This window comes from Portunus trituberculatus, chromosome 24 (genome assembly GCF_017591435.1).
Source record: "Portunus trituberculatus isolate SZX2019 chromosome 24, ASM1759143v1, whole genome shotgun sequence".
Lineage (NCBI taxonomy): Eukaryota > Metazoa > Arthropoda > Malacostraca > Decapoda > Portunidae > Portunus > Portunus trituberculatus.
This window is the reverse complement of record NC_059278.1, coordinates 344,644-369,643: the sequence shown is the minus strand read 5'-3', so window position 1 is coordinate 369,643 and position 25,000 is coordinate 344,644. Positions and strand designations below refer to the sequence as shown.

General features: G+C 38.2%; 3 protein-coding genes across 7 annotated transcripts; all 3 read left to right on the top strand.

Annotated features, from left to right (window-relative positions):
- Positions 1-2,397: 2,397 nt before the first annotated feature.
- On the top strand, positions 2,398-5,999 carry LOC123508069 (dentin sialophosphoprotein-like). Its single transcript, XM_045261491.1, has 5 exons — positions 2,398-2,464; positions 2,622-2,702; positions 3,365-3,469; positions 3,903-3,972; positions 5,742-5,999. Exons 1-5 carry the CDS (start codon positions 2,460-2,462, stop codon positions 5,754-5,756), a joined length of 276 nt encoding a protein of 91 aa, XP_045117426.1. The 5' UTR covers positions 2,398-2,459; the 3' UTR covers positions 5,757-5,999.
- A 2,295-nt stretch (positions 6,000-8,294) lies between these two features.
- Positions 8,295-16,531, top strand: LOC123508065. Of its 5 annotated transcripts, XM_045261477.1 has the most exons (9): positions 8,295-8,361; positions 8,494-8,574; positions 9,878-9,959; positions 10,284-10,375; positions 12,934-13,017; positions 13,694-13,777; positions 14,339-14,422; positions 15,785-15,856; positions 16,031-16,531. In XM_045261477.1, the coding sequence occupies exons 1-8, from the start codon at positions 8,357-8,359 to the stop codon at positions 15,810-15,812; spliced, it is 540 nt and encodes a 179-aa protein (XP_045117412.1). In that variant the 5' UTR covers positions 8,295-8,356; the 3' UTR covers positions 15,813-15,856; positions 16,031-16,531. The 5 variants fall into 5 exon arrangements, with proteins under 5 accessions (XP_045117412.1, XP_045117416.1, XP_045117414.1 ...); XM_045261481.1 differs by lacking the exon at positions 9,878-9,959 and having other exon boundaries at positions 10,286-10,375; XM_045261479.1 differs by lacking the exon at positions 12,934-13,017.
- A 3,130-nt stretch (positions 16,532-19,661) lies between these two features.
- On the top strand, positions 19,662-23,220 carry LOC123508068 (calsequestrin-1-like). Its single transcript, XM_045261489.1, has 6 exons — positions 19,662-19,951; positions 20,073-20,153; positions 20,636-20,710; positions 20,801-20,869; positions 21,695-21,766; positions 23,097-23,220. The coding sequence occupies exons 1-6, from the start codon at positions 19,947-19,949 to the stop codon at positions 23,104-23,106; spliced, it is 312 nt and encodes a 103-aa protein (XP_045117424.1). The 5' UTR covers positions 19,662-19,946; the 3' UTR covers positions 23,107-23,220.
- Positions 23,221-25,000: the final 1,780 nt, after the last annotated feature.

The window sequence follows — 25,000 nt, the reverse complement described above, 5'->3', positions numbered from 1 at the left end:
TTATTATTATTATTATTATTATCATTATTATTATTATCATTACTTAGCGTAGATAGAAGATATCCACGCGGTAAGCACGCAGAGAACAACGAGGCTCTGGTAAGTTCAAGGAACGAAATAAGTTAGGAGTTATAATTAGCTTTCATATCCATAAAAAAAAAAGATACTTAGAGGCCACAAAGAATAAGATTTACATTAGTTTCTTTGAGTTCTACATCGGCGGTGGCGTCTGTGGTCTGGCAATGATAATATAACACACACACACACACACACACACACAATAATAATAATAATAATAATAATATCATTATTATTATTATTATTATTATTATTATTATTATTATTATTATTATTATTATTATTATTATTATTATTATTATTATTATTTATATTATCATTGCCAGACCACAGACGCCACCGCCGATGTAGAACTCAAAGAAACTAATGTAAATCTTATTCTTTGTGGCCTCTAAGTATCTTTTTTTTTTATGGATATGAAAGCTAATTATAACTCCTAACTTATTTCGTTCCTTGAACTTACCAGAGCCTCGTTGTTCTCTGCGTGCTTACCGCGTGGATATCTTCCATCTACGCTAAGTACCTTGCACTTAGTAATATCGAACTGAATTTACCAGCAGTCTATCCACTCGTTCATTCTATCCAAGCCTGCTCGCAAAGCGATGGTATTTAGATTTGATACAATTCATTTAACTACCTTCATACCAGCCGGAAATTTACTAACATCACAACTAATCCTAGTATTTAAGTCACTGATATACGTTGAAAACAACAATAGTCCAACACTGATCCCTGTGGGACCTAGACCCTACTCAGATTAGAGCCGTTTGTCACAACTCTCTGTCGGTTCCCGCTTTCCACTGACGTTATCAGCCTAACACATCACACTCTACCCCATGCGCTCTAACCTTTCTCAAGAGCCTTTTACGGGTCTTGCCATAACAATCACCATTATCAACAGTAACGTAAACTTTGCTGTAAAATTCAATAAATTCGCAAGGCAAGCCATCCTATGACCGATTTCTCAGGTAATGTTCATCTAAGTACTCTTTACTGCTCCTCTCAATTACTGACTCCATTATTTTACCTACAATTGAAGTTTAGCTGACAATGTTTATAATTACAGGTTAACCTTTTACCTCCTTTCTTACAAGTACTACATTCACCTGCCACCTCTTCTAAGTCTCGCCATTCAATAAGATCAGTAACTAGAGGTTCACTAATGACTTCTTTGCATTCTTTAAGTATTCTGAGAGATATTTCATGCTTAAAGGATAGCTTCATCACCGTGCAGTCTTTCTTAGTCTGAGCGTTCGACAGAAGGAACATGACGCTACTTCAAAACTGCAAAAATGTCAAACAATGCAAATATGAGAATAATACATTATCACACTGAGTTTGGTACTACTGAAGAGTAAAATAATGTTATTTCAAACTTGCTTCACTATAAAAGACATTATGTACTGTTCCCGTTTTAAGACAAGTGCCTCTAATGATTTCCCAACTTCAGTAAATTAAGCAAATAGTGACAGAAGGAAACTGAACCAATAACAGTGCTACGAATTAAGCTACTCGGAGGTAAACAAGCCAATGATCAAAAACATAACAAAACTCATCAAAATAACATGTAAGCGAAGGAACAAAAGATTTCACAAAAGCTGTGTGTGTGTGTGTGTGTGTGTGTGTGTGTGTGTGTGTGTGTGTGTGTGTGTGTGTGTGTGTGTGTGTGTGTGTGTGTGTGTGTGTGTGTGTGTGTGTGTGTGTGTGTGTGTGTGTGTGTGTGTGTGTGTAATAATGATATACCATAATATTTCGGTTTATTTATCTTGCAGCCTTACAGCTGATAATCAACGTTATATGTACTTATATAAAACATACATACTAGATCTTAAATACACTAAAACACAGGAGGTATCTTACAATTCAATAGCGCGGCTGCCAGATGGGGATAGATCAACTATCCCCATACCGGGATGGTTAGGAAACTCCACTGTGTAATTTTTTTTCTAGAATTTATTTTTTCGTACCTAGCAGTGGATCACAACTGCCGACTTACACCAGGTACCTACTCACTGCCAGGTGGACAGGAACTACACAATCAAGAAGTCTGCCCAAAGACTTCTCACGTGAACTAACTAACAAGACTTTTATCCTCTCTTTTATGCTAACTCTCTCGGATCTGCAAGGGGGCTGGCAACTTAGTGGCCGTTCTTTTTTTCGTTTTATGTTGCTTTTGTCCAGCTTCCCATCTTACATAAAAAAAAATCCATCAATGACTCATACGACGGCCACCGCGGAACGCCTGTAATCACGGCAACGATTAGACAACAACAGATATGGACTGATTCACTGAACTGAAAGCCTATATAAGACACGGGCCTCATCCCTGCAGCATACACCACAGCAGCCTGTAGCACAGTTCACAGCACCACGCCGCTGCCATGAGGTACAATTTCCCCTCAGACCCTTTCGCTGGTGATTTTTTTTTCTTTTTTTTTTTTTTTTTTTTTTTTTGTTTTCCCGTCCACAACAGTCTTTCGTAAAACTGCCGCCTGAGCCTAAACGATAACATCTCACTGGTTCCTGTCCCCTCTGGTTTGCAGAGTGTCTGTTGCCCTGATGTTGGTGGGAGTCGTGCTGATGGCCAGCCTGCTCACAGTCGGCGAAGCCAAAAAAAATAAAAAGTAAGAGCAGTATCCAATACACCAAAAAAAAAACTCGTATTTCTTCACACTGTGTAGGTAGTTGTTGCACTTTTCTAAAACATATGTTTAAAGACATTTATCCCTCGCTTTTGGATCATTCCTAATAACTTTAAGGGAGCTGGCAATCCAGTGGGCCTTTTTTTCCCACTTTTTGTTGCCTTTGGTCAGTCTCCCAACTTGCATAAAATATATATTTTCACCATGGAGAAACTTAATCCATGGTGTCTTTGGATATTGGACTCATAAGATCTACGAGAAAAGGCCAATCACACTAATGTATTCTGAATTACATCATCACCAAAACCTGTTTCGTCGAGTACACCAGTCTCCTGGTGAACGAGCTATCCTTTGTTAGTGTACGCCGATGGATGGTACTCTATCTTTCATCAGACTTAAGTGTTAGAGGAATAAGAACGTGATAGACAGTGTCCCTATTCACAGTTCACTTGAAAATAACTATGGTCTGGCCAGTACACTTAATGAGAAAGCTTATACAAAAAATTGTTCAGGTATTTTTTTGAGGATGATTTAAATTTGCCTCTGTAACATTCAAGGAAGGTAAAACTTCTTCAACCATAACAACATGAACACTCTATGACACACATTATCTTTTAAAAATTTTCCTTATATCTTTAACACAGGAAGAATAACCTCCAACAGCGTGACGATGACAGTGATGATACGGCGAGTAGTGATAGCAGTATTAGTGTCTCTTCAGATGATGATTCTTCTTCAAGATCGAAAAGGTAGGTGGAGGTGTGACAATTGTACGCCATCAGTGCTCAAAGGGAGGATGGTTTTGAATGGTACAATGACAATGCTGTCACTCTTGATAAATATAAAATAATAATCCCGTCACATAATGATATGACCATATACTGTAGGTAGTGCTGTAGTTACACCCACGACACAGGAGCCTTAGCCTTCTAGTAAATTGCCAAGAAGCTAATGAGAAGGTTGTGGTAGTAAAAAGATGAGTGAATACATGTTATTAATGTATAAAAACCTGGTTTCACACTGTACATAAAAGACAAAGGAAGAATGAACAATAGCAGACCTGTTGATATTTAAAGTGGTTGTTTGTAGGAACCTAGCATGTGAGAGAAACAGAGTGAAAATAAGAAAACCGCCTACCTGAATTGTTACTAATCTTATATTCTTTTTTCACCTACAACACAGGAGCGTGGAGTCTTCCGGTGAGGACCCCAGTGACAGTAGCAACTCCTCCGAAAAATACATTAGTGAGGAGGTAGGTGGAGACGCGATGGTGGTGTCAGCAGGGCTCTATAGGGAGGGAGGTTTGAGCGCTACATTATGATAGTCAAACATCACAAACCATCGACTCTTTCACTGGTACACAATGTTGCCCATAAATACCACCAACGTTTTAGACGCTTTCTTTTACCATGCAGTCTTTTCCATAGTTTTGTATCCTAGAATGGACAAAAAACTCTCTCTCTCTCTCTCTCTCTCTCTCTCTCTCTCTCTCTCTCTCTCTCTCTCTCTCTCTCTCTCTCTCTCTCTCTCTCTCTCTCTCTCTCTCTGTCAGACATACCAGAAAAAAACTACTATGGAGATTTGAAACCGCACAAATTGAAACCGTACAAAGTAATTCCCAGGTCACTAGTTTAAGGGAAACATCCACAGTAATCTTTAGAGGAGAAATCAAAATACTTAGATAAATGTCTTGTGTTTGTGAACGCTTTCGTCATTATGTGATTGAATATCTCATACAATTACGCAAAAATAATCAAGGAGACAGAAACAGGCAACAGCAAATGTTTAAAAGTATAAAGAGCGGCATGACTGGAGGATGATGCATCACTGGTAAGGAGATTACAATTCCTATGTTCCCTTCAAGATTTCTTTATTCATTTTTTTACAATAAACCACAAAATTTCGGATAACAAAAAAAAAGACAAAAAGAAGATAATGAAATTTCGATCAATATATATCTTTCCAGCATCTCCAGTCACTAAATAGTTGATTTATTTCACGGTAACGTTTCGATCTTTTTTTTTTTTATTTTGACCAACAAGAAATTAAAGATGAACATCTAAAAACGTGCTATGATGTCTTATCCATATGCATAATTGTCACATAAAAACTCATAATGAGAAAATGAAAATATAGAATTGTCTGGACAGCCCCATTATACGAAAAGGCAGATTTCAAACTGTCGCGCGTTTATCATGTCATTTTATATTACCGAAGTCATACATTGTACATTTTGTGTCCACGAAACAAGACCCCTGGAGCTTACTTCACTCACAAAGTAACTCAGCCGGTGACAGTTAGACATCAATGGTGAAACGGTAAGAAGACGCCTACTTGTCAGTCACCCTCATTCCTTTAATTCCAATTAATGTTTGCTGCCTATGACATGAAGAATATGAAGTAATAATGCTCCAATGGTGATAGCAGTAGTAGTAGTAGTAGTAGTAGTAGTAGTAGTAGTAGTAGTAGTAGTAGTAGTAGTAGTAGTAGTAGTAGTAGTAGTAGTAGTAGTAGTAGTAGGTTCCAATGGTGATAGTAGTAGTAGTAGTAGTAGTAGTAGTAGTAGTAGTAGTAGTAGTAGTAGTAGTAGTGAGGCGGTGGCATAGTGGATAAGGTAGTGAACATGGGATCGGGCAGACGTCCACGCGTAGGCTCGAATCCCACCACATACAGCTTTGAAGTTATGTCATTCCATCTCTCGAGTGGTTTAAAGTTACCAACATACCCAGGTTCTACGTGATTACACCAAAGATGAGCTTCGGTAGTGATATGGTCCATAATATGGGTACCACTATAAATAAAATTGCCTGCGCCACTAATGGGCGGAAGCTCAACAGTCCTTCCCACATATACTCTTCAAGTATGCTTACAGGCGATATAGGCCATAACAATAAAGTAGTAGTAGTAGTAGTAGTAGCAGTGAATATTGTTACTACCTGTTATTGCTGTTGCAGTAGAAGCGGCAGCTGCTGCCAGCCTGCCACCACCAGTCACCTAACGTCACCTATTTCCTCAACACAGGAGCCTGACCAATGATACCAACGAACCCAAACTCGGAAGTCCCTCGCTGCGATTGTGATTCGGATTATGAAGACACATCTCACCCTCTCCTTAACGCTCACTCCTTCAAGATGATGACCTATATATAATTATCCCGATATATTTAGCTTCTTAAGGATTGGAAGTTCATCATGTAGTAGAAGTAAAAAATTCTTGTATTAGAAGGCTTTTGTTGTTCAGAAATTTGCACTACTCTAAATTCAGCAAAATTTTCATCTATCTGTGGTTTATAAATTTCGATCCTTTACTTTTAGTAACACACACACACACACACACACACACACACACACACACACACACACACACACACACACACACACACACACACACACACTGGGTGTACAAAGACTCTGACTGATGCTGACACACTTTGATGAAGCTCGAGCAATGCCTGCTCAGCCATCTGGGTCAGGGAATTTTGGTGAAACTTCCACTGTTGTCTTTGATATATCAAAAGCATATGGTAAAGTCTTGCATAAAGCTTGACCTACAAATTCTCATCCTACGGCTTCTGTCGTGCTCTCTGTAACTCCATCTACAGTCTTCTTTCTGACTATTCTATTGCTTTTGTGGTACACAGTCGCTGTTCTCCTCTTAGTTCTGTCCTTTCACTCACTTCCTGATATTCATCAATCATCTTGTGAGCCAAACTTCTTGTGCTTTCTATTCCTACCACCCCGCATTTCTGCCAGACATTTTATTAACTTCAAGAAAAAAAACAGCTCACGCAATGAAATCATAGAGGGCATGACTTCCGAGCTCTCAAAAATTTCCCTTTGGAACTGAGAACTAATATTGTTAAATGCCTCGAAATCCCAAATTCCTTCATTCATCTACTGCACACAATTTCCCATATATCTCTTCTTTAATGACACTCAATTGTTCACTTCTTCAATATTGAATATCCTCGGTTTGTCCTTTACTAATGATCTGACTCGAAAGTCTATACATCATCTCAAGTTAAAACAGCTTCTGCGAAATTAGGACATTCTGAGTCATCCCTACCGATCTTTTTTTTTTTTTTCTTTTTCTTTTCCCAACAGCTGCTAACTCTGTAAGCAACCATACCTGCCCATGTATGGAGTACATTTCACACGAGATACACCCTTCTTCTTGATTTTTTCTAACTAGTAATCCTTCAGCATATGCTGTTACTCTATCTTCTCAGTTGGGGTCCTCCGATATCACTCTCATATCTGTATTTTATCTTATCTCCTCAATTCCTTCTCAGGACCTCCCAAAGCAGATGTGATTCAGGTGTTTTGTCTGTATACTGAAGGAACCTGAGGAGGTATTACGCTGATTTTCTTTGGAATGACTATCGCTTTCGTGTCAAAGATCCATCTCCGTGTGCTGAGCGCATAACACAGCTGATATGACTGGAATGGATACGTGCATTCCTCACTCTTTCTCTTTACCTAAATCATCCAAACCATGGTTTAATAGCCGGTTCTCCTGCCGTTTTCCAACTACCCAAAAACTCCTTCATTAAAAGAAAGTGTCAAAATCTTTCGAGATCTAACTCTCCTCGAGACTTTTGGCACCTAGCCAAAAACGTGACGTGATTTCAAATTTCTTTCACCATAAAACATTATACACTGCTTGTGTTTTAAGACAAGCGCCTCTAATTATTTTTCAAATTAAGTAAAGTAAGCAAATAGTGACAGAATGAAACTGAACCCATAACAGTGCTAAGAAACTCACCGAAGGTAAACAAGCCAATGATCAAAAACATAATAAACCTCAACAAAACAACAACTAAGCGAATAAATAAAGCCCTTCAAAAAAGCTATTGACAGTAAAGCAATCCAACTTGATTCTCTTTCAGTTGTTAAAATTAAGAATGGCGGTGTCCTTGTGGAGACTTGAAGAAACACTTAATGAATCGCACCACAACGAATGCGTGAAGTTGAGTGAGTGTGTGTGTGTGTGTGTGTGTGTGTGTGTGTGTGTGTGTGTGTGTGTGTGTGTGTGTGTGTGTGTGTGTGTGTGTGTGTGTGTGTCGCGAACCAGGTCTATGGAGCCACTCGTTATCATGATACGAACAACCGCATCAGTGACAACCAACATCTATGGCCGCCCCGGAACACCTGTAATCGTGGGTGTCGATGCGTGTTATGGTACAGCGGTGAGGCGGCAATCAAGGCCACATACTCAAAAACGTCCGGTGTGCAGCCAAAAATGCACAAATAAACAATTGCTGATCACCGTGTGTCTGTGTATTATATTCCTCAGGGCTTTATAAAACATAAAAACCTTAGGAAGTGGAAAGGTTTATGGCATGACAAAGCACCAAAGTTAGTTGCAACCGTCAGTTACTTGATTAGACAACATGAGAGAGAGAGAGAGAGAGAGAGAGAGAGAGAGAGAGAGAGAGAGAGAGTGTGTGTGTGTGTGTGTGTGTGTGTGTGTGTGTGTCCTGACGCACTAGGCAGTAAAATGGATCATTATGTAAGGCGCCAAGGCATGAAACAACGTCATTCACTGAACTGGGAGCCTATAAGAGCAGCGGTCCTCAGCCCTGCAGCACACACCACAGCAGCCTGTAACACAGTTCACAGCACCACGCCGCCGCCATGAGGTACAATATTCCCTCAGATCCTCTCGCTGATGAGGTTTTTCTTCTTTTCCCGTCTAGAGCAGTCCGCCGTAATACAGCCGTCTGAGCCCAAACAATGACATCTAACTGGTCTCTGTCTCCTCTGGTTTGCAGAGTGTCTGTTACCTTGATGTTGGTGGGAGCCGTGCTGATGGCCAACCTACTCACTATCAACGCAGTCCCAAGACTCTATAGGTAAGTAGAGAAACAGTAATAGCCAACACAACAGCGACACTGCCGATAGATTCGTGCCTACACATTTCACACTGTGTTGGTAGTTATTGGAATTTCCTAAAAAAAAAAAATAATAATAATAATAAAATCACACAGAGATGGGTCTCTGACACGGAGACAGTAATCGTTCCAGAAAACTCAGCATAATACCTCCCCAGGCCCCCCAAACTGGCAGAGGCAAAACGCCAGAGACAACAATCCCTCCTGAGGAGGGATTGGAGAAATAGGACAAGATATAGATATGAGGTTGTGACCGGAGGAGTACCACAGACAAGGACAGGGTAACAGCATAAGCAGAATGATTCGAGATAAGGAAAAGTTCGAGAAAGTTGTACGTATCTCCAAGTCAGTCAGGAATACGAGTAGGGTGTTGCACCAGTTGCTCTACTACCAGGGTCTACAACCTACTTAGAGATGAGATGCAAGGTTTCCAGCTTACATTATAGGTAAAAGGAAAGAGAATGTTCAGCGTAGAAGATATCAGTGTCTCTGAAGAAGATGTAGTTGCCTAGAGAATTATGTCGAGATGATAAATGAAGGAGTTAAACTTTTGATGTATTGAATAATGTTAAGTTTACTCTGTCCCAATTAGAAATTTTAAAGATATTAGAAGGCGTACTGTGGTATCCCTGCGTGATCTGTTCACTTCCTATTAAAAAAGTGCATTGCAGGTTGAGATCATCAGCGTAGTAGTGGATAGGACAAGAAGCTTGGCTTAGAATCGGTGAATAGGAAAACAATGAGTAAACGGACAAAACCATGAGGAACACCACTGTTAATATATATAGAAGAACAGTGATCATCTAACATAGCAGCAATACAACGGTTAGAAAGGAAATTTTGCATGAAATTCCACTCAGAAGGATAGAAGCCGTAGAAACATAGTTTCGAGATCAAATCTTTATGCCAGATTAAATCAGAGGTTTTTGATACGTCTAAGGTAACAACAAAAGTTTCACCATGTTCTCGAAGTAAGGAAAACCGGGTGTATACTGTTGTATATGATGTAGAAGTTGCTACAGTACTTTGCAGAATCACAACTCGCTTGAAAAATTACCAGAATTTGGCAGGTAAAGTTAATGAAAAACGCTTATACAAAAGAATTTTTTTTTTAATTATAGGTTTGATTTTGCTTCAGTAACGTTCAAAGGTAAGAAAGCTTTAACGTTACATTATGATAATGGCATGTCACGTTGTTATCAAGGACACACATTGTCCCCTAATGGTTTTTTTATTTTTTTTCTATCCCTATTTCTTAACACAGGAGTCTGAGCCGTCGGAGCGCAAGCTCAGAGACTCATGGTGGAAGTAGCTCGAATTCCGTTGAGCATGTAGCAGTAGTGAAAGGTAGGTATATATATATATATATATATATATATATATATATATATATATATATATATATATATATATATATATATATATATATATATATATATATATATATATATATATATATATATATATATATATATATATATATATATATATATATATATATATATATATATATATATATATATATATATATATAATTAAAGATTTGATTTTGTTTCTGTAACGTTCAAAGATAAGAAAGATTTAACGTTACATAATGAAAATCCTATGTTACGTTGTTATCGAGGCCACACATTGTCCATTAATGATTTTTTTTTCCTATTCCTTAACACAGGAGTCTGAGCCGTCGAAGCGCAAGCTCAGTAACTGACAGTGATGGCATAAGTGACTCGACTTCCGAGGAGATTGCACCAGTAGTGAAAAGGTAGGTGGAGCCGTGACAACTGTACGCTACTAGGGCTGGAAGAAAGGAAGGCTTTGAATGGTAATCTATTAACAATGGTGTCAGTAAGCTTTGATGACTGGAACACTATGCACTGTATATACAATGACATCATCACACTCTTTGTACGTAATGTTTTAGGAGTAATCACGACACAGCAGCCTCCGTCTTCTACTTCACAGTTTGAGAAAAAATAAAAAATAGAGAGAGAGAGAGAGAGCGATAGTAAAAGATATATATATATATATATATATATATATATATATATATATATATATATATATATATATATATATATATATATATATATATATATATATATATATATATATATATATATATATATATATATATATATATATATATATATATATATATATATATATATATATATATATATATATATATATATATATATATATATATATATATATATATATATATATATATATATATATATATATATATATATATATATATATATATATATATATATATATATATATATATATATGAAAAGGTAAGTGGAGCCCCGACAACTGTGTACCACTAGGGCTGGAAGAAAAGAAGGCTTTGAATGGTACAATAACAACGGTGTCGGTAACCTTTGATAACTGGAATACAGGATGCACATTGATAACAGTGTCACACGTTCATATACCCACGACATGCAGGAGCTTCAGTCTTCTTGAGGACAACCTATGTTAGGTCAATCATTGTGTAGCCATCCCATCCAATACAGCAAGGCAGTGCTGGACCGTTGACTCCTACCTTGAGATCCTTTTCCCTTTCCTTCTCACTTAAAACTTACGATTACATGATATGAATTATAAATCTTCATACATATTTCTTCACTTGTTCAAATGTTTTATTTTTCTATTAATTCATTTAGAATGAGTAATACACGCGTTCAAATACATACCTTAAGTCCTCTCCTTGTTCAATCAATTTTGTTTTAAAAGTCTTAACAAGGAAGTTCAATTTTCTCTCTTCTTACAACTCTACTCTAAATCAACGTCTCTTAACTTTTGTCCACCAAGCTTTTGTTTCTGTAAGAAGAGAAGTAGCCAAGGGCAACAAAAATTGCGAGAAGATAAGAAAAACTAAAAACAAAACACGCACTGAGGTGCCCGTCCCCTGAACTGGGTCAAAAGTTATAGCCAAATGTATGGGGTACTGTTTTGAATGTGTTCATATCATAGGGATGTGGAAAATCAGAAGCAGGCAGAGAGTTCCAGGTTTATGAAGGAAAGGCATGCATGACTGAGAGTATTGGTTAACTCTTGAATTGCAGAGGTGGACAGAAGAGGGTGAGAAATAAGAGGAAAGTCTTCTGCAGCGATACCCTGGGAGGAGGGGAGGCATGCAGGTAGCAAGATTAGAAGAGCAGTTAACATGAAAATAGCGGCAGAAGATAGCAAGATAGGCAACATTTAGGCAATGAAAAAGAGAACGAAGGCAGTCAGTCAGATAGAGAAGAGGTTATAGTAAGACGAAAAGCTTTTAATTCTACCAAGTATAAGTAAAATTCGCCCCCATACATGTTAAACATATTCCATACCTGGACGGATAAGACCCCTGTACAAAGTAAGGAGCTACGAGGCTGAGAAAAACAGACGAAGACGACTCAATGTACCTAACTCCACAGAAGCTGTTTTAGTTAGGGATGAGATGCGAAGTTTCCAGCTTAGATAATATGTAAGAGGACAGAAAATGTTCAACGTAGGGGAGATGGACAGATGAGTGTCACTAAAGAAGAGATAATTGCCTAGAGGATTGTGTCGAGATGATAAATGGAGGAATTAAGTTTCTGAGGCAGTGAATAATGTTAAGTTTGCTCTGTCCAAATTAGAAACTTTAAAAATATCAGAAGGCGTACTATGGTTTCAATGTGTGATCTGTTTACTTCCTGAAGGATTGGTTGCCTATGAAAAAAGTGCACTGCAGGTTGAAAACATCAGCGTAAAAGTGGATAGGACATGAAGCCTGGCTTAGATCGGTGAATAGGAAGAGAATGAGTAAACGGACAGAACCATGAGGAACACCACTATTAATATATATAGAAGAACAGTGATCATCTAACATAGCAGCAATACAACGGTTAGAAAGGAAATTTTGCATGAAATTCCACTCAGAAGGATAGAAGCCGTAGAAACATAGTTTCGAGATCAAATCTTTGTGCCAGATTAAATCAGAGGCTTTTACTACGTCTAAGGTAACAACAAAAGTTTCACCATGTTCTCGAAGTAAGGAAAACCGGGTGTATACTATTGTATTTGCTGTAGAGGTTGCTACAGTTTTTTGCACAATCACAACGCTCTTGAAATATTACCAGAATTTGGCAGGTAAAGTTAATGATAAACGTTTATACAAAAAGGATTTTTTTTTTAATTATAGGTTTGATTTTGCTTCAGTAACGTTCAAAGGTAAGAAAGCTTTAACGTTACATTATGATAATGGCATGTCACGTTGTTATCAAGGACACACATTGTCCCCTAATGGTTTTTTAATTTTTTTTCTATCCCTATTCCTTAACACAGGAGTCTGAGCCGTCGGATCGCAAGCTCAGAGACTCATGATGAAAGTGGCTCGAATTCCGTTGAGCATGTACCAGTAGTGAAAAGGTAGGTATATATATATATATATATATATATATATATATATATATATATATATATATATATATATATATATATATATATATATATATATATATATATATATATATATATATATATATATATATATATATATATATATATATATATATATATATATATATATATATATATATATATTATATTTATATATATTATATATTATTATATATATATATATATATATATATATATATATATATATATATATATATATATATATATATATATATATATATATATATATATATATATATATATATATATATATATATATATATATATATATATATATATATATTATATATATATATATATATATATATATATATATATATATATATATATATATGTGTATATATATTATTGTATATGATGTAGAAGCTGCTACAGCACTTTGCACAATCACAGCTTACTTGGAAACCACAAGAATGTAGTCAGTAAAATTAATGAAAAGGCTTATACAAACAGTTGTTCAGATTTCTTTTTTTTAATTAAAGGTTTGATTTTGCTTCAGTAACGTTCAAAGGTAAGAAAGCTTTAACGTTACATTATGATAATGGCATGTCACGTTGTTATCAAGGACACACATTGTCCCCTAATGGTTTTTTTATTTTTTTTCTATCCCTATTCCTTAACACAGGAGTCTGAGCCGTCGGAGCGCAAGCTCAGAGACTCATGGTGAAAGTGAATCGAATTCCTTTGAGCATGTACCAGTAGTGAAAAGGTAGGTATATATATATATATATATATATATATATATATATATATATATATATATATATATATATATATATATATATATATATATATATATATATATATATATATATATATATATATATATATATATATATATATATATATATATATATATATATATATATATATATATATATATATATATATATATATATATATATATATATATATATATATATATATATATATATATATATATATATATATATATATATATATATATATATATATATATATATATATATTATTATTGTATATATATTATTGTATATGATGTAGAAGCTGCTACAGCACTTTGCACAATCACAGCTTACTTGGAAACCACAAGAATGTAGTCAGTAAAATTAATGAAAAGGCTTATACAAACAGTTGTTCAGATTTCTTTTTTTTAATTAAAGGTTTGATTTTGTTTCTGTAACGTTCAAAGGTAAGAAAGCTTTAACGTTACATTATGATAATCGCATGTCACGTTGTTATCGAGGCCACACATTGTCCTTTTTTTTTTCTTTTATATTCCTTAACACAGGAGTCTGAGCCGTCGCAGCGCAAGCTCAGAGAGTGATAGCACAAGTGACATGACTTCCGAGGAGACTGCACCAGTAGTGAAAAGGTAGGTGGAGCCGTGAAAGCTGTACGCTACTAGGGCCGGAAGAAAGGAAGGCTTTGAATGGTACAATAACAACAGTGTCAGTAAGCTTTGATAACTGGAGCACTGGATGTACATTGATAACCGTGTCACACGATGATATGATCACATACCCACGACATGCAGGAGCTTCAGCCTTCTTGTGGACAACCTATGTTAGCTCGATCATTGAGCAGCCATCCCATCCAATAGATAGAGCAAGGCTGCTCACATGCAGTGCTTGACCGTTGACTCCTACCTTGAAGTCTTTTTCTCTTTTCTTCTCACTTAAAAGTTACGATCATAGGATATGAATTGGAAATCTTCATAATTTTCTCACTACTTCAATTTTTTTTATCTTTTTATTTATTCAGAATGAGTAATGCACTTCCAAACTAATTATTTTACGTCGTCCCCTAGTTCAGCCTTTTTTTATTAAGAATTTCATCAAGGTTATTAAATTTTCTCTCTTCTTGCATCTGTATTCTATATCAACGTCTCTTAACTTCTATCCACCAATTTTCGTTTTCATGTAGGATAGGAAGCAGCCAACGGAAACAAAATTTGCGGTAAAAATGAAAAACAAAAGCATCGAGGTGCCAGTCCATCGAACAGGGTCAAAAGTTAGCCAAATGTATGGGATAATATTTTGTAACACCCCTTTTCAATTAACTCAAGTCACAAAGAAGATGGCAGTAAAAAAGCAGGCACGGAATTCCAGACTTACCAGAGAAAAAGAATGTCCCCAAGTCGGATTGGTCCGCCTGTATCGACAATGGTGTCTTGACAACCCTGTTCACATTTTCCTTCCTTAACTTCTGCAACATTCGCGGTCTTTGATTTAATTTTCACTCTGAAGAACATCATCTCACTTTCACTAATGTTCGAATTCTTTTCCTCACTGAAACACAGCTGTCTGAGTCAACTGACAGTAACACCTTTTCTGTTCACCCTTACTTTAGCCTCACTTTCATTTCAAAGCTGGATGTTGTGTCTATATGCTTAACGACTTGACTTGTTCTCGTGCCCACGGTAGGGATCATCTGATTTTTTCCTCCGTCTGGCTACAAATTCATAATCACTCTCAAATTAAAATTCATCTGTGCTGTCTACCTCTCACCTAACTCCTATGATTATAAGAAATTCTTTGACTTCTTAATTTCCAAAAGTGGATCACATTCTGACTCTCCTTTTGCAAAGATCTACATTCTCGGGGACTTCAATCTCCACCACTATCTTTGGCTTTCCTCTCCTCTTACTGACCATCCTGCTGAATTAGCCTTTAAATTCACTATGTTAGGTTAGTTACCGAAGCCATACAGTGTACTTTTTGTGTCCACGAAACAGGAGCCTGGGAACTTACTCCGCCCTCTAAGAAAGTAACTCACCCGGTGACAATTAGACTGCAATGGTGAAACGGTAAGAAGACACCTACTTGTCAGTCAATCTCATTCCTTTAATTACAATTACTGTTTCCTGCCCATGACATGAAATAGATGATACAATAATAGTAGTAGTAGTAGTAGTAGTAGTAGTAGTAGCTGCTGCCAGCCTGCCACCAGTCACCTAACGTCACCTATTCCCTCAACACAGGAGCCTGACCTATGATACCAACGAACCCAAACTCGGAAGCCTCTCGCTGCGATTGTGATGCGGATTATGAAGACACACCACCACATCTCACCCTCTCCTTAACGCTCCCTCCTTCAAGATGATGACCTATACCCCTCCCCCCACCCTCTCTCTCTCTCTCTCTCTCTCTCTCTCTCTCTCTCTCTGGTGGGTACCTATCAAAAGAGGAGGAAAGGACTTTCCGCGGCGATAACCCCACGGCACCACGACTCAAGATTTGCTCTTTTCTGCACACCGACTTCTGGCTTCTCGCTCGTGTTTCCTTTACTTCTTGTAGTTTTTAATCTCCGTTTTTGTAGAATTCACATCAAAATACTATTTTTCGTCCTAATTATCCCGATATATTTACCTTCTTAAGGATTGGAAGTTCATCATGTAGTAGGAGTAAAAATTCTTGTATTAGAAGGCTTTTGTTGTTCAGAAATTTGCACTACTCTAAATTCAGTAAAATTTTCATCTATCTGTGGTTTATAAATTTCGATCCTTTACTGTTAGTAACACACACACACACACACACACACACACACACACACACACACACACACACACACACACACACACACACACACACACACACACTGAGTGTACAAAGACTTTCTGACTGATGCTGACACATTTTGATGAAGCTCGAGCAATGCCTGCTCAGCCATCTGGGTCAGGGAATTTTGGTGAAACTTCCACTGTTGTCTTTGATATATCAAAGGCATATGGTAAAGTCTTGCATAAAGCTTGACCTACAAATTCTCATCCTACGGCTTCTATCCTGCTTTCTGTAACTTCATCTATAGTTTTTCTTTTTGGCCATTGTATTGCTTCCGTGGTACGCAATCACCGTTCTTTTAAGGCTGTTCACACAGGACGATTCCGACCGCGGTGGGTATCAAGCGTTAACCGATCAAATCGTAGTACAGAAAGAGGATATATAGATTGACTCATGGAATGTTTATAACCTTGTACTCCTCTTTAAGAGTTTATTATTTGAGAATGTCTGTGAACTCAAGTTACCCAGAGATGCCATGGTAACGGCGTCTCTTCTCTCATTGGCTAGCGTACAACCACTGTGTTGCCGGGTATCATGAAGCCGCTCTGCAAACCCGCCATTGGCAAAGAGCAACACCCGCTGGGGAATCGCTACCGCTCTACAACCGACGCGGATAACTATGAATGATTTCATATGGGTTAGTATGGAAAACTATTACAACCGAGTGGTTGAAATAGTCTATTAACAGTGTGTTCCTCAGTGTTCCGTCTTGCCACCCACTCTTTTTATTATTCTTATTAATATTCACCAAAGATCTGCAAAGCCAAACTCCTTGTCCTAATTTGTCCATTTATCATCTCGGCAAAATATTCCAGATAACTGTCCTCTCTTCTTCAGTGACACTCGGCTATCCATTTATAATCATCTGTCCATCGCAGGTGTGACTGAAGGTTTAAGATGCTTTGCCGAGGCCGAAAAGTCATACAGGCTTTAAGTTACACTTCCACAAGACTATGGATTCACCTAGAATCAAAGAGAGAGAGAGAGAGAGAGAGAGAGAGAGAGAGAGAGAGAGAGAGAGAGAGAGAGAGAGAGAGAGAGAGAGAGAGAGAGAGAGAGAGAGAGAGAGAGAGAGAGAGAGAACTCACGAATAACTAAAAAAAAAATCAAGATGAAACATAAAATTTTCCCCAACCAAGGCGTTTTTCATCAGCGATGTATTTTGTGAGCAGCAGGCCATATAGAACACTCAAGGAAGCATTCATCTTGTGGAAAACCGTAAAATTTATGGTTCCTTGATGCACCTACCACTGAGAGTAAAGAGAGAGAGAGAGAGAGAGAGAGAGAGAGAGAGAGAGAGAGAGAGAAAGAGAGAGAGAGAGAGAGAGAGAGAGAGAGAGAGAGAGAGAGAGAGAGAGAGAGAGAGAGAGAGAGAGAGAGAGAGAGAGAGAGAGAGAGAGAGAGAGAGAGAGAGAGAGAGAGAGAGAGAGAGAGAGAGAGAAAACTGTTCTTGATGTCTTTGAGTGTCCGTGTCTGAAGGTGTCAGGAACCGAGGGAAGGAAGGAAGAAGGGCGGCAGCAGTAAAATGTGCCGCCAGGAAGATCAGCCATGATCCATTCTGGCACAGCACCGCGCACCATGATGCATGAAAGCATACCTCAACCTTGCTACCTTCAATGGATGGCTGCCACGAAGGACCTTCAGGGTCATTACAGGAAGTAAGAGTATACGTTTTCTTATGCTAATTTCATTTTTTTTTTTTTTTATGAATGATACCTGGTTTGTAAATTTGTGAGTGTACATGGAATGAGGCATAATATTGTGAGGTTTGATATTTTAGCTCTAATTCCCTACATGATAACTGGTTTGCGAGTTACTGAGAGTCAAAGAGCAAATAATGTCGAGTGTCCAGTACGTTAAATTAAGAATTAACAGGTATCCGTTATTGATGTGACGGATACAGACTCGCACTCCTGCTTGGAACGAGAGTGACCGGCGTGAACAGATCATACTCGTGCCCTGAGTTGCGTGGTGCGGGGTTGAGTGGCTTATGCTGCTTAAGATCTTATAGATAATTGGACAGTTAAACACTGCGGCAATTACATTAGCACCAGACACCACCCGGACACTCATAGCCTCTGCTTTGGCAATACCCCATTTTAAACTCTTCAATAAAATCCAAAGCAAGAAATGCATCCACATGCAGTAACATCATATCAAGTATTTCAATACAACATAAGAATATAAGAATGTAAGAAAAAAAAGAGAACTTGCAGGAGCCATCATGCACGTGGAACATTACCCATTACCTATGTTTATTTTTACCAATCATTCCCATCCGTAAGATCGTTTAGTCTTCTATTAATGTGTCATAATGCTTTGGTGCTAACACTCTGATTGCTGAGTTTATTCCACTCATTTATTTTTCTAACTGGTAAGAAAATCATTCCTCTATCTCTCCTAAATATAATCTAATCATGTTTGAATTATCTTGTCATATTCTGCATGATTATTAATCACAAAAAAGAAAGACTTCTATCAGTTTCTGCCTTTATCTACGTTTCTCTAAGGAACATAAATTAAAAGATTCAATCTCCTTCCTTAAAAGATACTTCTCATAACTATATATTTTTTTTTGTCCTTGCACTTCATACTCACTATCAGATTTACATCCTTCCTGTGATATAGTGAGCAGAACTGCACAACATAATTCAAATGAGCTCCTGCTAGCGCTAAATACACGTACATACTATCAATATTACTTCGGGACTTAAGCTATTGACGCTGTAAAGTTTAATCCTAATGTACGATTAGGTTGACCTTGGGCCTGTGCGCATTGTTTTCTCGGGCGGATATCAGAGCTAAGTATAACTGCAAATCATTGTCGCCCTTTGATAAGCCACGTCTTTTATTGTTTGCTATTACAAGGATTTCCTCTACATACGCCAAGTATCATGAATGTGCTTATATGAAACGTGAACTTGAATATTTCATACAGAGCAGCAGCAGCAACATGCGGGAAGACGGTAATGTATGGAAAATGTACAAAACAGTCATGTACAAAAGCTTGATGTGAGTTTAAAACTGCTGCGTCTGGTGACATTGCCTCAATCTTATCGTCGCGTCTCTTATTTTACAGAACTGGAAACGAAATGCGACGTAACGCAGCGGAAGGATAATCGCTGAAGTATAGCCATTATTTGTGGAGATAAAGAAAAAGAAATACACTTTCACTAAGCAAAAACAGAGGCGGAGGAGGAAGGCAGAGCGCTGCGGCGTGACGTGACGCTACAGGTTCTTGTTGCCCATCGCCTATATGAGCCGAGCATTGCAGCCCTGTAGCACACACCACAGCAGTCTGTACTGTACCACACTTCGTACCACCACACCGCCACCATGAGGTAATCACACAGCCTCGCAGTGATGACATTTTTCCAGTGCAGACAAGAGTCCGCCGTGATTGTGCCATCTGAGTCAAAAATACTAATGTCCTACTGGCCTCTGTCTCCTCTCGTTTTGCAGAGTGTCTATTGCCCTGATGTTGATGGGAGCCGTGCTGGCGGCCAACCTGGTCACCACCAACGCCGCCCCGAGTCTCTACAGGTAAGCCAGTATCTGAGAAGTGAGAACCGCTACCTTCTCACTTACTGTCACGAACCAAAGGTCTCTGTTAGACAGCATCATAAGCCTCTCATTGTAAAGCAGCATGTGACGATGAGATTACATTTTTCTGATAATTATCGCGTATGATTACGTATATTGCACAATGGTAATGACGGAAATATTAGATAAAAGTGAATACTTATGCATCCGACGCTCACGTCAAAGTCAGAGGCCGCAGTGGTACTGTGGAACCATGCGTGCTTTGGGGTCCGAGTGGTCTCCAAGCGCACGGGTTCGAATTCTATCCACGGTCCACGTGTAGGTTGGGCTTCCTCACTCGAGGCAACGGTTTCCTATCGGGTGAGCTTTCAGATAGGAGGTACCCCAAAAAGTATCCCCTTTAGCCCATAAATTCCCGTGAAAAGCCCACATGGTATAAAAAAAAATGTCAGTGGTATGTAACGAAGCCTTTCTTAACACAGGAGCCTGAATATGGACGATGCCGCTGATTCTGACAGCAACGATAGCAGTGATAGCAGTGCGAGGATCGTAAAGCGGTATGTCAATGGGAAATGTTAGCGAGTCATATTTCCTCCGTGCAGTGTTGTTACATCTTATACTTTTAAAATTCTTTCCTCACGCTGCAGGAGTGTCAATCTCAAAGACGATAGTGGTGATGACAGCGGCGACGATGACGATAAGAAGATTGTCAAGCGGTACGTGAATGCATGTTGTGAAATATGGTAACTCTTTCCATGCTATGTTGAGCTGAGAATTACTGTATTATATATATTTTTTCAGGAGTGTGAATCTCGACGATGATGACGATGATGACAATGATGATGACGATAAGAAGATTGTCAAGCGGTACGTGAATGGTAGTTGTGAAATATGATAACTTTCCATGCTACGTTGTGCTGAGAATTACTGTGTTATATAATATTTCTTCAGGAGTGTGAATCTTGATGATGATGACGATGATGACAGTGGCGACGATGACGATAAGAAGATTGTCAAGAGGTACGTAAATACTATAGACGTGAAATACAACACCTTTTCATTTATGCTACCATGAAGTACTTTTATCTTATGTATACATATATTTTTTCAGGAGTGTGAATCTCGACGATGATGACGATGATGACGATGATGATGATGACGATAAGAAGATTGTCAAGCGGTACGTGAATGCATGTTGTGAGATATGGTAACTTATTTTTAGCTACGTTACTTTGAGAATTACTGTGTTACCTGTATTTCTTCAGGAATGTCAATCTCGACGATGATGACGATGATGATGATGACGATGGTGATGACGATAAGAGGATTGTCAAGCGGTAAGTAGTAGGCAAAAAAAAAAAAGATATAATGAAAGCCAACAATCAGGTTCCAATCTTGCTATAAAAAACCGGCTAGTTCTATGACGAAACAAGGAATAGGTAAAAAATAAGATAATGAGAATAATGAAACAAAGGCATCATAAGACCATGTTCCCCCAATGTCACGTCACCTTTGCCCTCCACACACTCCCCACGATGAAGAAATGTGAACCTCGATGATGACGATGATGACGATGATGACGATGACGACGATGACAAGAAGATCGTCAAACGGTAAGTATTGATCAACGAATCCATTTCACACTATTAATCCGGTCACCATCATACTATTTAAATCCAATATCATCACTCACCGTAGATACACATACACACACACACACACACACACACACACACACACACACACACACACACACACACACACACACACACACCTCACCTCGTTGCACAAGGCTTTCTTCTTCCTCTCACTCCTATTCTGTCCAGCTCTTCAATGCAAGTGTTAACCAGTGCTCTCTATCTTTCATACCCTTCTCTGGTAAACTCTGGAACTCCCTGCCTGTGTCTGTGTTTCTACCTTCCTATGACTTGACTTCATTTAAGAGGGAGGATTCAAGACATTTGTCCCTATTCCTTGGCTAGTTCTATCGGATCTTTAGAGTGACTGGTGACTGACTTTTTTTTTTTATCTTTTTGTTTGCCTTGGCCAGTTCTCACCTCTTACATAAAAACAAATGAATAAAAACACTCAGTACGCACACAATGAAGAACAAAACTCTGGATAACAAGAACAAAAAGATATAGGATTGTTACTTTCCTTGTTTTCTTTTTCTTTTTCATAGCAGATAATTTTCCTCTAACGATGCAGGAGTGTTAACCTGAACGACGAAACTGCACAACAAAAAATGATATAGTAGTGAAAGCTACCTCTGATGATTGTTTTTTCAAAGTGCATTATATATTTTCTTTTAACGACAATAGTGACGATCATGATTAAAATAAACGCCCTCAAATCTTAACTAAGCAAAGACTCCAATACACATACCAATAGCTGAATCAGATCTCCACCAAGCTATTTAACTCGTAGAAATGAAAAAAAAGAAAAGATAATAACAATGAAGGAGGGAATAAGATATATGTAAAGTTAGTGATAGTTAACTCCGGAATTCCTTACCTGCTTCTGTATTTCCAAGTTTCCATGACCTGACCACGTTTAGCCCCTTCAGTACTGGGACACATTTTTACCTCGAGATTGGTTCACGATTTGATCAAGTTATTGACATTAGGAAGGGTCTATGAAAGTCAGAAGATTAATAGCCACAGTCTTCACTATCATAATCCCCACATAAATTTCTGAAGCTGTATAAAATCACCAAATAATAAGCAGAGTGAATATGGAAACGCGTCACGGTACTAGACGGGTTGAGAGCTACGGAGATCTCAAGACACTTATCCCATTTTATTAGCAAATTATCTTGCTTGGGGACTGGTATCTAAGTGGGCCTATTTTGTTTAATAATTCTTGGTGCCTTTGGCCAGATTTCTCCTTTTACATAAAGAAATTGTTTGTCTTTTAAGTATTCAATTATATTTTTATCCACAGCATGGCTTAAGAGACGAACAACACCGCGGGAAACTCACGATCTCATCACACCTAGTGATCCCCTCGTCAGGAGCTTACACCTGGCATAAGTAGAGAAGGAGGAGGAGGAGGAGGAGGAGGAGGAGGAGGAGGAGGAGGAGGAGGAGGAGGAGGAGGAGGAGGAGGAGGAAAAAGAAGAAAAATAAATAAATAAATAAATAAGAAGAAGAAGAAGAAGAAGAAAAAGAAAAGAAGAAAAGAAAAAGAAGAACAAGAACAAGGAGAAGAACAAGAACAAGAACAAGAGGAGGAGGAGGTGTGTTGTTCCCGCTGTCCACGTTAACATTGACGACCATAATCGCAAACCGACCTTTATTCTTATATTTTGTTGCCTGTCTCCTTGTCCCGTGTTCCATTATTTTCTGTCAACAAATTTTCCTTTCATTACTTTTAATTCTATCTGCTGCCTCTAATTTCTTATCGTTAACAAATATGGATTAATTCTCTCTCTCTCTCTCTCTCTCTCTCTCTCTCTCTCTCTCTCTCTCTCTCTCTCTCTCTCTCTCTCTCTCTCTCTCTCTCTCTCTCTCTCTCTCTCTCTCTCTCTCTCTCTCTCTCTCTCTCTCTCTCTCTCTCTCTCTCTCTCTCTGAAAATGCTGTCTATCTCTTCAAGTTGTTTTTTTTTATGGTTGTTTTCTTTTTAATTTGTTATAGTTTAGAAGAAATGTTTTCAAATTGTAGTGATTGTAGCCTTGGAAAGTGTACCAAGCTTCCAGGTGTTCAGAATTCAGCCCAGATAAAGATATTGCCTTAACATTTGACTTCTTCTTATCATGGACGTAAACAGAGAAAAGACCCAAAGTAAATAGCAAACCAGACGCACACACACATTATTACTGAATACGCAAGTAATTAATCCCTTCAGTACTGAGAACACATTTTTACCTTGAGATTTGTGTCCGATTAGAGTATTAGACCATTTTATTGACATTAGGAAGGGTCTATAGAGGTCAGAAGATGAATGGCCACAGTCTTCACTATTTCAACCCTCACATGAGTTTCTGAAGCTGTACAAAATCACCAAATAATAAACAGAATTAATAAGGAAACGCGTCATGGTACTGAAAGGGTTAAATCAACAAACACACACAAACACACACACACACACACACACACACACACACACACACACACACACACACAGCCAGAGAACCGGAGTTCGATTCCCCGGCCGGGTGGAGATATTTGGGTGTGTCTCCTTTCACGTGTAGCCCCTGTTCACCTAGCAGTGAGTAGGTACGGGATGTAAATCGAGGAGTTGTGACCTCGTTGTCCCGGTGTGTGGTGTGTGCCTGGTCTCAGTCAGGCCTATCCGAAGATCGGAAATAATGAGCTCTGAGCTCATTCCGTAGGGTAACGTCTGGCTGTCTCGTCAGAGACTGCAGCAGATCAAACAGTGAAACACACTGGCCCTGCTCTCAATACACACACATCAGCACATATTGAAAAGGTAGGTTTAACTAGGGTTGGGTTGTGATATGTTATTGTTATTGTTTGCTGTGAAGGCAGTGGTAGTAGTAGTGGTGGTGGTGGTGGTGGTGGTGGTGGTGGTGGTGATGGAGGTGGTGGTAACATTTTTTTATTCAATCTACGCCTATAATACCCACACCAAATAAGCGGAAACTCAATATATATCTCCAGCAGTTAATATCGGTTCCGAATCGATGGAATGTAAAGATAGGCAATCCTTACATTTTTACATTTTCTTCTCTCCTAATTGTGCATAAAATTTCAGTACAACGAGAGAAAATAATTAGCAGTACTTTTGAATTACTATACGCATAAATGTACGAGCAGACCAGGTGTTCCCTTACTACTTAACCGGCCAGGTGTGTGTGTGTGTGTGTGTGTGTGTGTGTGTGTGT